Source organism: Pinus tabuliformis, chromosome 7 (genome assembly GCF_031772625.1).
Source record: "Pinus tabuliformis cultivar Carrire ecotype Pingquan chromosome 7, CPIR1, whole genome shotgun sequence".
NCBI lineage: Eukaryota > Viridiplantae > Streptophyta > Pinopsida > Pinales > Pinaceae > Pinus > Pinus tabuliformis.
Window position 1 is genome coordinate 207037037 of NC_142293.1, and position 15008 is coordinate 207052044.

At 37.0% G+C, this 15008-nt stretch overlaps 1 protein-coding gene and 1 pseudogene across 1 annotated transcript; one reads left to right on the top strand and one right to left on the bottom strand.

The window, feature by feature from the left end:
* Window positions 1-6885: 6885 nt before the first annotated feature.
* Window positions 6886-9377, bottom strand: LOC149246592 (protein PIN-LIKES 5-like; annotated as a pseudogene).
* A 1920-nt stretch (window positions 9378-11297) lies between these two features.
* Window positions 11298-12002, top strand: LOC149246593 (uncharacterized). The gene has a single exon (XM_089441909.1). The coding sequence runs from the start codon at window positions 11298-11300 to the stop codon at window positions 12000-12002; it is 705 nt and encodes a 234-aa protein (XP_089298035.1).
* Window positions 12003-15008: the final 3006 nt, after the last annotated feature.

The following is a 15008-nucleotide window of genomic DNA, read 5'->3' on the forward strand; positions in this document are numbered from 1 at the left end:
TCAGGGAAGTATGCAGATAGGCCCTCAAACAGGGCAACCAGAAAGAGGGTATGTAAACCCCAACAGGAGTGAAACCCTACCCTTACAAGCTAATAAAAACAGAAAATAAAAACAGTAAATACGATAGCTCCTTCGAATGGCAATACAGGAGTAAACCCCTGCCCAACGAAGCTAAAATAAACAGATATATACAATGGCTCCTGTGGAGAGCGCAGTAGTTCGAAAAGCCGCCAAGAAGAGGCACGAAATGGAAAGGAGCAGCCAAGGTAGCCACACCCCCCACCCCCTCAACTCTCCATCTGTGACTGAGGAAGGTACCGCCCAAATATCCAAAGAAACCATAAGAAAAAACCCACCAGAAACAGCCATTGAAGAGACGGCACGAATCGGTGCAGAGATAGACTCCACACCACAGATCCCTCAACGCAACCAATGACTGCCGAGGTAAGCCAGCAAAAAACCAAAAAAAGAAACCCACACCTCAGCAAGGGAACCCATCAGGGCTCAACCAGAGCAGAGGCGTTTCGGGTCTGGGGGCAGAGGCGGCTAGGGCAGCCACCTCGCCCCCACAAGGCCTAACTAAGCCCCCGCCTCCTCACCACGGCTCAGAACAAACTGGGACGGACCACCAAAACAGAGCCGGAGTTGAGCCGAAATCCGCCGGAAACCAGAAGAGGTGGGTCGCACACCGCAGCCTCCCCAAACAGAGCACAAGGCGACGGAACTCTGACTATGAAAAAAGCTGAGCAGGCACGCCAAAACTGGGCCGGCAGGCGAAAGATAATATCAGAGCCTCGCAGAAGAAAGCACGCCGCAAGGGAAGAGGGCCGCCGGTGAGAAAGGAAACAGAGGCAACGAAACCGCACCCCCGGCTACCGGATCCGATGAACAGCAAAAACCACCCGACGAAGCAACCCCCGGCTTAGCCACACGACGGGATGGAGCACCAAGGAAAGGTGGAAAGGCGGTCCGAAAGCCTCACCAGAGGCAGGCCCTGCCACCGCAGGCGCGAAAACAACAGCTCAGAGCCGAGTAAACCCTAGCAGCAGCCCGTCCAATTATTCATCTCCGATTTTGCATAGTACCTTAAGGCAGTCATCATGGAAAACTACCATATGTTTCACCTAGTAAGATCAAAAGGTTGGTGCGGTGGCACATCAGGGTAAGTGAGCACTTACCCCTACAGGAGTGGGAGATCCATGCAAGGATGTCATCTCTCCCTCTACCTTCAAATTTGTCATCATTATCATAAACTGTGGCATCTACCATTCTGCAAGCTGGGCATTTTTCAAAAGCATCAGATACACCAATGATTGCAAGGATCATCAGTGTTCAAAAGCATCAGATACACCAATGATTGCAAGGATCATCGGTGTTAAAAAGCATCAGATACACCAATGATTGCGAGGATCATGTTCACCCATGATTGCAAGGATCATGTTAGCTTTGACATGGTCAAAAAGCTTTTGTATAATAACAAATGCTCCTCATGGAATGTAAGGCATAACATATCTAAGGTTCATTGATGAAAATTGGTCATGCCAAAACATTGAAGGACTGCCCCTTCCTATTTGCCATGATTAGCAAGTTCATTCATATCATAAAAATGCAAATTCAAAGGCGATGTATTCTATTCATTTACAAGAAAAGTGGAGTTTGGATGGTTAGTTTTTTTCCCTATGCCAATGGTAAGAAGTAATTGGGAAAGTCCAAATAGGGTTGTAAGATGAAAAAACAAATTTATTAGTCTTCAAAGAAGGGAAAACCATAAGTGGGTATGAAGAGCAATCTTCAAGTTGGAAGTTGGCATTGAACCAAATAACAATCTCAATCGGGAACCAACTCAAACTTTGGCACCCAAATTCTAGGGGGGGTTTCTTTAAGCAAGGATTATCCTCTAATGATTTGATTTGTTTGACTCAAGACACTTAATTAGTATAAAAAGGTTGTCATGAAGTAAAACATCTCCTCTATATAAATTTTTGAAATACAAAGAACACTACTTTTTTTCATTCTTCTTACAGTCTATCAAAATATTTTTTGAATCCCTCAACAAATATCCACCGACGTTCAGCAAGACAAAAAATTACACTTACTATCTAAACATAATATTTTCACAATGATGATACTCTTATGCCAACATGATTTGCCTATAAGGTTTTAAAATCCCCTTTCAATAAAGATGGGATGCTAGTGAAGTGAATGTGGGCTAGTTTTTACTTCGCACAACACATAGTATCCCTATATCCAACTAGCTAGCATGATTTTCCTATAAGGTTTCAAAATCCCTGTCAAAAATGCAAAGTAGACTAAACAAAAGGCTAGGTATAAAGAGTAGGAGAAAATTTTTACACATTTTGTTTCTTGTTATCATTGAAAATAATGTGTGCATGAAAATAGTATATCATGTAAAGAGAAATATTTTGCAATCTTTGAATGATGATACTTTTATGTCAGCTTGATTTTACTATAAGGTTCCAAAATCCCTTTCAAAAATGCAACACAAATTCAATAGAAGGCATTGTATAAAGGGCATGAGAGAAAAAATAATTATTTGTTTTTGGTTTGTTTTGGTTTTTGGTTGCAAATAATCTTAATGCATATGAGAATGGTAATACCATGTAAAGAGAATATCTTTGCAATATTTGCATAATGATGCTCTTATATAATGTTATGCATTGTAGAATAATAATATTTCACTATATTCTCATTATAATTATAATTATTATTCTCTAATTTGAGCTACTTATTAATTTCTCTTGAAATTATGTAGAGGAAATAGAATCTATTTATTCTTTAAAAAGAAATCACTACTCAATTATTAGCAATGTTAAAAGCTTGCATGATTGCCAATAGCATTTGGATGTCTTAATTATTGTAACTAGTTGTTATTATTGAATATTATTTTAATTTTATTATATAATATTAACTATGTAGCAGAAACATTTTAGCGTTATATCTAATGTTTAGCTTTCTATGAATTTTATGTTTTGAATTTGAATTTTGTTAAGTGAGCCATTTAAGAGATGCATCGCAACAATTTTATATTAGATTTTTACAATTAGTTTGAGTTGCGTGGTCCATAATAATATTGTATTTTGCAATGGATTAGAATGTTTGTTGAATTGATCTATCAAGTCAACATTGTACCTTATAATACACATTTCATTTCTTCAAAAACTAAAGTTAATATTTTAATATTGTACCTTATAATGGACATTCCATTTCTTCAAAAACTAAAGTTAATATTTTAATAGTAAGTATGCATATTAATGTTTTGTATCCAACCTATTAAATTTATAAATGCATTTCAAAAATGTCATTTCAACTTTAATCATAAATTGAACAACTAAAATTTATTGATAATTGAAAAATGTTTGATATAACAAAATGAAAAGTATTTATTAATAACACATTAAAATGACATTAATAGATAAATATCAAAATTATGATGTTTTGAATAGATGAATACCAAAATTATGATTGCAATGTTCCATGTAGATGAATTTCATTTCTTCTAGTATTGGCTTATCCCTAGATTCATAACCATTATTTGTTTTAAATAAGTTTAGTCTTTAATACCACTACCACAATGTCCCTTTAGGGAAACCTTTTCTAAAATTATTGTTTCATTCACCATGCTTGGTCACATTATTGCATTGTACACTATTTTCAAAATGATTATGTTTAGCCAACCACAACTTATCAATTTGTTTATTGGGTCACTATTGCAATGCCTTACCATGTTGCAATTGATAACATGCATATAGAACTTCGGCGAAAATCACATGAGGAAAGACCTTTGTCGACGCGTTTCGAACCAACTAGTGTGGTTCATCGTCAGGACAAGTTGAAGAAACAGATCCAGCTATGCAATTTAAATAGTATGAGCAGAGACCCCCAACGACTATCTTGTCCAACGGCTAATTTTGACTATGGGACCAGAGTTAAAAAGTCAAATTAATAATATAGTTATATTCGATGACCATTCTTTTAAAATATATAAGATTTTTATATAAATAAAATAATTTAATAGGTGTTAATGTTACTAGTTAGTTAAAAGGTTTAATAAAAATATAAGTTATAAGAAATATTATAATACAATATACATAGGGTATAGGATAATAGTTAGTTAGAATGAGAAACGAGAAAAATAAATAAAAGAAGGAAAAAAATAATAAAAATAAATGAACCAAGCTAGTAAGGGTAAAAGTTAGTTGAAAAGACAAAATTAATAATAAATCAAAATAAAAGAGGAAAAACAAATAAATAAAAATAAAAATAAAAATAAAATAAAAATATATAAAACTAGAATAAAGCTAATAAAGGTACAAGTTAGTTTAAAAATTAGAAAATAAATAAATAAATACATAAATAAAACTAAAACTTAGGAAAAAACTAAGAAGGAAAGGTCTTTCCTCATGTGATTTTCGCCGAAGTTCTGCTTACAACTATTATGGATCACAGAAGCCTCAATTCAATAACATGCATATATTTTTGTCATATAAGTAATAGCCTGAACGCCATTTGAAAATGAGATTGTTTATTAAGAATGACTAACACAAACCTTCTTTAGCACAAAACAACAAGATGATGTAGCTATGACATAAACCTTGTGAAGTATTCGGAAACATGCTCTTCTTGAGTGTCATGGTTAGACCATTAACCAACTAAATTTTCTAGATGAATGTGGATTAAATGAAGATAGTGACAAACTTAGTTAATGCTTTATTGGTACAAAAAAATATGGTTAGATGATGGATCCACAAAACTTAATTCGTCTATTGTAAGATTTCCCTTCAAGGTTGTGACCATATGATGTGATAAAATTGATAAGCATCCATGTGATCCATAGTGTGTGAATAGTATGTTTATGTTAGCATTAGTCTTGCCGAGACACATTTTGAAGAGCTTAGATTATTCATTTTTCTACTTTGTTTGGTTTTTATAAATCACATTAGCAAGCAAAGCTAAATTGCAACTTGTCGTAAAATGAAAACTAAAACCCAAACATTGTATGCAACTCGCATATCCAATTTAACATTAGGCATTAAGCAGTACAACTATCTGAAAAATATAGTCAATCAAGTGAAAACTCCAATACATACAAACTTCTTTACACATTTGGTCTCCTCCTTACATTGGCTTTAGGATTTTGTTATTTTTTAAAATTTCAATAGTTTATCCAATTTAACAATAGGGATTAAGGAGTACAACTATCTAAAAAAATATATTGTCAACCAAATGGAAACTCCAATAGGGATAAACTTTTTTGGACTTTTCAGTTTTATATGTTTCAACTCTCTCCATTTGAGATCCATGAAAATGAAATGTTAATATTAAAATGAAAACTAAAAGCCAAACATTTTGAAGAGCTTAGAATATTCATTTTTCTAGTGCGTTTGGTTTTTATAAATCACTTTAGCAAACAAAGATAAATTGCAACTTGTCGTAAAATGAAAACTAAAACCCAAATATTGTATGCAACTCGCATATCCAATTTAACATTAGGCATTAAGCAATACAACTATCTCAAAAATATAGGGAATCAAATGAAAATTCCAATACAAACAAACTTCTTTAGACTTTTGGTCTCCTCCTTACATTGGCTTTAAGATTTTGTTAATTTCTTTTAATTTCAGTAGCTTATCCAATTTGACAATAGGGATTAAGGATTACAACTATCTAAAAAAATATAGTCAACCAAATGGCTTATCCAATTTAACAATAGGGATTAAGGATTACAACTATCTAAAAAAAGAATAGTCAACCAAATGGAAACTCCAATAGGGATAAACTTTTTTGGACTTTTCAGTTTTATATGTTTCAACTCTAGAGCTTAGAATATTCATTTTGCTACTTTGTTTGTTTTTTATAAATCACTTTAGCATGCAAAGCTAAATTGCAACTTGTCGTAAAATGAAAACTAAAACCCAAACATTTTGAAGAGCTTAGAATATTCCCTTTTCTACTTTGTTCGGTTTTTATAAATCACTTTAGCAAGCAAAGCTAAATTGCAACTTGTCGTAAAATGAAAACTAAAACCCAAACATTGTATGCAACTCCCATATCCAATTTAACATTAGGCATTAAGCAATACAACTATCTGAAAAATATAGTCAATCAAATGAAAACTCCAATACAAACAAACTTCGTCTCGTCCTTACATTGGATTTAGGATTTTGTTATATATATATATATATATATATATTATTTATTTTTATTTTTTATTTATTTTATTTTATTTTATATATATATATATATTTTAATTTTATTTTTTTATTTTTTATTTTATAATTATAATTATTATTATTATTTATTATTTATTATTTATTTATTTATTTTTTATTTTATTTTATTTATTTATTATTATTATTTTTATTTATTATTATTATTATTATTATTATTTTTATTTTATTTTTATTTATTTTATTTTATTTTATTTATTTATTTTATTTATTTATTTATTTTTAGTACAACTATCTGAAAAAAATAGTTAGTCGAATGAAAACTCCAATACAAACAAAATTATTTAGACTTTCGGTAAGACTATATAATGATTTCCAGAGAACTATTGAAAACTCCAATACAGACACTTATTTAGACTTTTGGTAAGAAGATATAATGATTTCCAGAGAACTATTGAACCATCCCAAGTGGGAAGAAGATGAATGATATTCTTGAACCATCCCGAGTGGGAAGAAGATGAATGATATTCTTGAACCATCCCAAGTGGGAAGAAGATGAATGATATTCTTAAAAGGGAGTTTCCACAATGCATTACATAAATATAAAGAATGAATGGAACCAAAGAACACTAGTCAGTCTTCAATATTCATTGAATGATGCATCCAATGAGATTTACAAAATGAACTTAGAATTTTTTTATGGAAACAATATCCACATGTAGACTATTGACCAGAAGATGATGGAAATAGCTGCCAGAAGATAAGTCCATAAGAAAAGCACAGAGCAGTCTTGTTCCCCCACATTGAATAAGTGTGACATTGTTCCTGCATTAACACAAATTCACCTCCTCTTAGCCAGAAAGAACTCATATGCTTAAAGACTAGAAAATTAGAAATATATATTGACCAAACTAGAATTGTTTGCATGAGACAAGTTGCTTGATTTTGGTGTAACTTGATAGTTCTTAATTTCTATAATTTTTAGTCTTTGATCAAATAATAAAACAACAATGACTAGTTGCTTGATTTTGGTGTAACCTGATAGTTCTTAATTTCTATAATTTTCAGTCTTTGATCAAATAATAAAACAATAATGATTAGAACATGTCCCATTGTTGGGACTTCCTAAAATTAACAAAAAAAATTGAGCTGTCAAAGTAACTATTAGGATAGTTGAAATGAAAATATTATCATGAATTGGAAAAATCATGTGATTAAAATTGGATGTACAGTTGAGATATGTGAACCATGCTACTCACCAATATTCATAGCTGGTGGGACTATGTATTGGATCACCAGAACAAAGTGATACAATGGATCTTCTGGCAATAACCCAATATTGGATGCTCCTTTAACTACGAATATTCCAATCAATGGAAGTAATATGAGCTTCACACAGATAACTAGTACAATAATCATAGGTCTTAGCTTTGAAGAGCTTAAACCTGTAAACATAGCCATGCGTTGGATTATACATCATTTAGCAATGAAAAGGAAAAGGAAATATATTACCGTTCATCATAATGCATTATTGCAATCAACAAAATCGAAAGCTTTCACATCCAACCTAAACAACAATGCTACATTCTGACTATAAATATTTTCAAGACAAATATAGAGTACATTTGACTAAATTTCCTCCCAATACAAGGGTGATGCCTGGGATGGTTCCATCTCTACACCAAAGATAGACAATCAGAAATTTAGTTGCGTAAATGCCTGATTCTAGCATTTCGTATTGGTTCCCAACAACCGAATATCAATCAATTCTGAAATGGTCAGAAACAAATATATTTGACGAAAAAGCGGAGAAAAAGGAAAGTACGCTGATTCAAGAACTTAATGCTTATGTTTTTCAACGATACACTTCAACCATGACCTATCGGAGGTAGCAACTATAATGTAAAATTCAACATTACACAAGATGTACTAAAGATTGATCATAGAGATGCATACCCCAGTAAAGAAATGGAGTCTTGGATTACTCGAAGAGGAGAAGATACACCAACAAGTAAAGCCTTTGCTTGTTTGCTTGTGCGATTGCTCCAACGATAAACCCTGCAACCTGCAATAACTAATAGAATATTAGACTAGAACATAAAAACATGAATCAACTTTTACCTGAAACATATATATCTAGATTCCTCGTATCAGACTAGAACACAAATACATGAATCAACTTTTATTTGAAACATATATATCTAAATTCCCAAACAAACTTATTTAGACTTTTGGTCTCCTCCTTACATTGGCTTTTTTTTTTTTTAGTAGCTTATCCATTTTGGAATACTCGAAGAGGAGAAGATACACCAACAAGTAAAGCTTGTGTGACTTTTGGTCTCCTCCTTACATTGGCTTTTTTTTTTTTAAGTAGCTTATCCATTTTGGATTACTCGAAGAGGTGAAGATACACCAAGTAAAGCTTGTGCGACTTTTGGTCTCCTCCTTACATTGGCTTTTTTTTTTTTGGTAGCTTATCCATCTTGGATTACTCGAAGAGGAGACGATACACCGACAAGTAAAGCTTGTGCGACTTTTGGTCTCCTCCTTACATTGGCTTTTTTTTTTTTTTTAGTAGCTTATCCATTTTGGATTACTCGAAGAGGAGAAGATACACCAACAAGTAAAGCTTGTACGACTTTTGGTCTCCTCCATCTTAGATTACTTGAAGAGGAGAAGATACACCAATAAGTAAAACCTTTGCTTGTTTGCTTGTGCGATTGCTCCAACGATAAATCCTGCAACCTGCAATAACCAATAGAATATTAGACTAGAACACAAAAACATGAATCAACTTTGACTTGAAACATATATATCTAGATTCCCAAACAAACTTATTTAGACTTTTGGTCTCCTCATATCAGACTAGAACACAAATACATGAATCAACTTTTATTTGAAACATATATATCTAAATTCCCAAACAAACTTATTTAGACTTTTGGTCTCCTCCTTACATTAGCTTTTTTTGTTTTGTTTTGTTTTTTTGTTTTTTTTTATTTAGTACCTTATCCAATTTAAGAATAGGGGCTACAGATTTTTCACTCGAATTTTCGTGCGTGCGCTCTGATATGCGATCCGTCTAGGTCAGCGATCGCTGCCAAGACTGCCCGCCGCCATGGCTGCACCAGGGGGTGCGGAGCCCTCTCCCACCCCTCCACTATCACCAACAGAAGCCTTCCGAAGCATGCTAACGCAGAAGGGGAAGAAACGACCTCATCCTGAAGTCCCGAAGTTTATCAAAAAGCTGGATGAAATCCCAGAAATTGCTTTGCCGGAAGACCAAACGATCAAAATCGCCCTTGCCTTGGCTGACAGAGGTTTAGTGGGGCAATTTATGGGTCGGTGGCCAACAAAAAAATCGACTGAGGAATGGGTTCAACGAAACTGGAGACCCCTGCTGCCCAACAATGTGATCAGCTACGCGGTTGGAAGGGGCTTTTTCATCTTTGAATTCACTACCAAGGAAGACCGAGATCTGGTGTTCAGAAATGGCCCATATTTCATGGGAAACCAAGGTATCTTTCTGAATAAATGGACCCCCGACTTCGACCCCTCAGTCGATGTCCCAAAGGAGGTCCCTGTTTGGGTTCGGCTTCCCAATCTGCCAATACACTGCTGGAGTTATCAATCCCCGCAAAAGATAGGAAACGGACTGGGCAGATTCATCGACAAAGCTGATAACAAGGGCCAATACACCTGCGCCAGAATCTGCGTGGAAGTTGACTTAGAAGCTGGACTACCGGAAGCCATCAAACTTACAGTGGGAGATTGGCACCACTTCCAGAAGCTGGACTACGAGCAACTGCCTTTTAAATGCAGAATCTGCCATGAGCACGGTCATTTTCAACGAAACTGCCCCAAAGCACGATCAGGGGACAAAGTGGAAGAAGAAGGATGGAAGGAAATAAAAAAGGGTAAGGTAGTCTCAAAGCCAAACGAGCAGAAGCAAACAGGACCAAAGGGGAATCCCCAGTCCAATGACAAGACCAAACCAGTCTCAAATGAAGGCCCATCCTCAGGGGAAAAGGAGGATGCCTCAGAGAACCATGAAGAAACTGAAGATCAGTCAAAGAAAGGGAAAGAAACTGAAGAAGAATCAAATGTCCCCCTAACAAAGGCAGATCAAGGGGAAAAAGCAGGCAACGACGAGCACATTAGTCTTGCATCTGACTCAGGGGAAGAATCAGAAGAAAGATAATCCGAATCAGACAGCTCACAAATTTCTCCTATCAAATCGACCAGGGACCGGAAATCCAAGAAGAAACAGAGAGAGGAGAAAACTTACATGGATGTTCTCCAAGGCTCCTAGAAAACTCTCAAAGGAATGATGAACACCAGATCCGGGCGCAAGCATAACAAGGCTCCAAAAGGAGCCACTCCCCCCCATCCCAGTAAATAATGAAATACGTCTCCTGGAATTGCAGAGGATTAGGTAGCAGGCTGAAAGAAGAGGCCCTGAAAGACATTGTGAGGTTGCATGTGCCTGAAATCCTTCTCATCCAGGAGACAAAGCTAGAGGACACTCTCCTCCTCCAATCCAGCAAAACATTCTGGCGCAAAGGCCCTGGTAGAGCTGTCAGTGCTAGAGGCGCCTCTGGTGGGATTGCCTCCTTTTGGGACAGCTCCAAATACGACTTGATTCAAGAAGAAAGTTGCCAGCACTGGATTTTCGCTCAGCTCCTCCACAAAGACTCTGGTTAACAAGTAAGTATGTTTAACCTTTATGCTCCGGTCTCTCCAACGGAGAAAAAAATTTGTTGGGACTCGTTCCAGTCCTTTCTTTTATTGCACAATCCAGAAAACATCATTATTGCAGGGGATCTGAACGTTACTCTAGCCGTTGAAGAGAAAAAAGGTGGTTCCCCTGTAAGGGATCTAGCTAGAGAATGGGTAGAAGATATAATGATTGGCTGGGATCTGGAGGACATCAAACCATCAGCTGGGAAATACACTTGGTCTAATAAAAGATTAGGCCCCAGCCATATAGCTGCTCGTTTGGACAGATTCCTCGTCCAAGCCTCCTTTCTTACTAGTGGTCTAATGGCCTCATCCAAAATTATGCCCAACTGCACCTCCGATCATAAACCCATTAGTCTCGAGCTCTCCATGGATGGTTTTCTTGGCCCCATTCCATTTAGATTTAACCCTTTGTGGATTGAGCAAGAGGGTTTCAATGAGGTGGTTTCTGAAGTCTGGAACCGGAAAATACTGGGATCCGCTTTCTTCGTGTGGGAAGAAAAGTTGCGGGCTCTTAAGAGAAGACTCAAGGAGTGGGCTAAAGCCTTGAAAACTCCTGCTGCCAAGAGAAAAGAGTTTATAGAAAACCTTGCTGCCCTCCAATCATCAATGGAGGATTCTGTTATTACCCAAAGTCTGCTCCAAAAAGAAGTTGAGCTGCAAAAAGCCCTTCATAAAGCTAGTAGGGACGAAGAGGAGTATTGGAGACAAAAATCCAGAAACTTATGGTTACAGGCCGGCGACAAAAATACTAGTTTCTTCCACAAGCATGCCGAAGCTCGAAAGCAATTCAAAAATGTATCAGAAATCCGCTCCCAAGATGCAGTGGTTAAAGATTTTGAAGGCATCAAGAGAGCAGCCTTCTCCTTTTTCAAAGATCTCTATTCAGCGCCTGATGACCCGCCTATAGATCCTCAAGCCTATCCGTATAATCTAATCCCCTCCTGTGTGCAAGACTCTGTCAATAATATGCTGACTGCTCCGATCAGCATGGATGAGCTCAAGAAAGCCTTGGATTGCATGGAACCGGATAAGGCGCCAGGGCCTGATGGGTTCACTGCTAGGTTCCTTTAGTCTTGCTGGTCAACTATCAATAAAGACCTCCTGAGAATGGTTAGGAAGTCCCAATATTGCGCAAAGATAGGAGGCAGTACCAATTCAGCCTTCCTTGCATTGCTACCGAAAGAGAAAGGAGCTTCAGATTTCAGTAGATTTCGGCCCATTTCGCTGTGTAATACTAGCTATAAACTGATTACCAAAATAATATCCATTCGTCTCAAGAATATTCTGCCGAACATCATACCGGAGAACCATGGAGGCTTCATCAAAGGGAGAAAGATACTGGATAATATTGTGCTGGTTCAAGAGGCAGTTCATTCAAGTGGCCAGAGAAAAGAGAAAGGAATGGTAATAAAACTCGATTTGGCTAATGCCTTTGACAGGGTGAGGCATGACTTTCTGTTTGCTGTTATGACGAAAATGGGCTTCTCAATAACCTTCATAAATTGGGTGAAAGCCTGCATTGCCTCTCCTTGGATTGCACCGTTGGTAAATGGCCGTTTGACTGAATTTTTTAAAGCTTCCAGGGGATTAAGACAAGGTTGTCCGCTGTCCCCACTTCTCTATGCTATTCAAGCCTCAATGCTTAGTTTCCAGCTCGACTTCTGTCAGCAAGTCCAAATTCTGCCAGGCCTCAGAATGGTGCACAATGTCAAAGACATAAACCATGCCCAATTTGCCGACGATACTCTGCTCCTAGGTGGAGCGAGCATTAATTCGGCCAGATCTTTTAAAAAGGAACTGGACATTTATAAGGAAGCCTCCGGTAGCAAGATAAACTATTCAAAAAGCACAATCTTTGGCTGGAACTGCTCAGCCAAAAATCTGGCTGACATAGCTAGGCTCCTTGAGATGAAAGTCTGTCAGACTTGGGAATCATTCAAATATCTTGGGATCCCAATTTTCAGTTCCACCCCTAAAGTTACCCACTGGATGCCCCTCTTAGACAAGCTTAAGCTCATAATACAAGCCTAGGGAGCCTCCTGTGTTATAGACATTTTTGTGCCTTACAGCATTGAGCATGAAATGTCCATAATCCAAGGGATCCAAAGTCCCTAAATGAGTTGTTCCTACCCCTAAAGGAACAAGGTCAACCAAAGGCAGCTTCTCTCAGAAGTTCTCCACCAAAAACCACTCAGAAACAGTCAATTCAGGATCAATTCAAGAGCTCCACTAGCTGTCTGCGCTGAAATGCAGAGTTTACACTGGTTAGGTGCATTGCAACGCAGGTAGAAGCACTACTAGGGTGCGCTGAGCGGGAAATGACAAATGGCAAGCTCATTCAACGAGGTGTCCAAGCACTGGAAGCTTCCAGAATCTTCCTCAATGACACTTGCCTCAATGAATTCGACTAGTGATGAGTAAGAGGTTCTCAACCTCCAAGTGGAAGCAAGAACTGACAGAGAGAAGCCACAAGTCAAAACATGAGCTGACTCATCCTCTCTGCTCACATCTATATATGGATCTCTCACCCAGAGGTTCAGGAGGCTGGAATTTTGTACTTTGCAGAGAATTGCTGTTGGTTTGAGATTAGAACTATTGGGTGATTTGCTTTGAAGGAGGTGAAGAAGGGATTCCTTTTGCTGGGAAGGTGATGCTGGATTGGGCCTCACTTGGTTGTATCTCTTCCTGAACCTTGTTACTTCATCAATAAAACCATTTGAGTTTCTCCTATATGCTTGTATACCAATGATGTTTTTTTATATTTGCATATTTAGTTTATTCTAATCCTAAACTAGTTATGAATGTGAATCTATGCTTTTTGTAGTTTTCCTCTCTTGTGATCTTGCAGGACCTTGACGAAGCTGGACCAGTGAGGGAGTAGGCAGTGGGAAGCGAACAAAAGAGAGAGATTGGATCAGCAAATTAGCGGAAGACACCGGTTAGTTACATCCTTCTTCTCCATTTGCATTTCATAAAGAAGAATACTCATATTGTTTTCCTTGTTTGTTGCTAAGGCACTATCACACCTTAGAGTGGGATAGGGGCATTTCGTATTGGATACTTTTCCCAACAACAAATTGGCGACTCCACTGGGGATAGTATCTTGTTAGTTTATTTGTGTTTTTTGCTATTCATTTCATAAACTCAAAGAGTGCCGAATCGAACTGCATTTGCCATTTTCAAATGTAAAGTAGAAAGCAGCTACTCTAGTCCACCCACTGGGCCTATTTATGATCTGAAGAGATGATCCACAAGTGCTCTAATAGCCCTTTGTGATAGATCTTAGTCCTCCTTTAAATCATCCCTTTGATTGTACCTAATTGATAGCTTTTATCCGGCCAAAAACTGTGAATTTAACTGCAAACCGTAACCCAGAACCCAGAAACAACTCTCGTTTCTGCTTCAGCGCAGACTCTGTGAAGAGGTTCTGCATTTCAACGCAGGTCCCGTGAAGGCTACCTGCGCTGAATGTCAAAACCTCTGTGTTGGGGGTGCGCTGAACAATCTTTGCCTTGTGCAGCTGTGGTTCCCGGCTTCCTTTTGCTCAGTTTTATCTCTGTTTTTTGCAGCCTGTTATCAGTCAGTGTACCTATCTGAAACCCCTTTTCTTTGCCTCAATTCCGCCTGAGTTGTGTAAAGAAACTGTATTTGTTACATCATTTGCAGTTTCCCATTACAAAAGTAAACTAGTCATACTGTCGCCCTTAGATCTTGACCTGTCGTAAGTGTCGTTTTGATCTTAGGAGTGAGTTTGTTTGCTGTTCACAGTTGATTTAGCTTTTACTTTTGTCGTTTGGTTTGAATTTATGCATTTCTAGTGTCGAAACAAGTAAATCATAAGGTGTCGTAATCGTCTTTTGATTTTGAAAAAGGAACTTGTTTATGTTTTCACTTGAAATCGAATTCAAATTTATACAACAGCTTTCTTTTTAGAACATCAATATTAAGAAAGAGAAAACAAATACATGCATTTGTGCATTTGCATTTTGACAGCTTGTATGTTGATTTAGGAAAAAGTGCATTACTGTGTGCTCTATGCTCTTTGAGAAAAGATGGTGTCTTTCTTTTCCCCTTGTA

Bases quoted from the DNA above. Each gene is read 5' to 3' on its own strand.
- LOC149246593 (XM_089441909.1), top strand. From the start codon at position 11,298: ATGGATGGTTTTCTTGGCCCCATTCCATTTAGATTTAACCCTTTGTGG.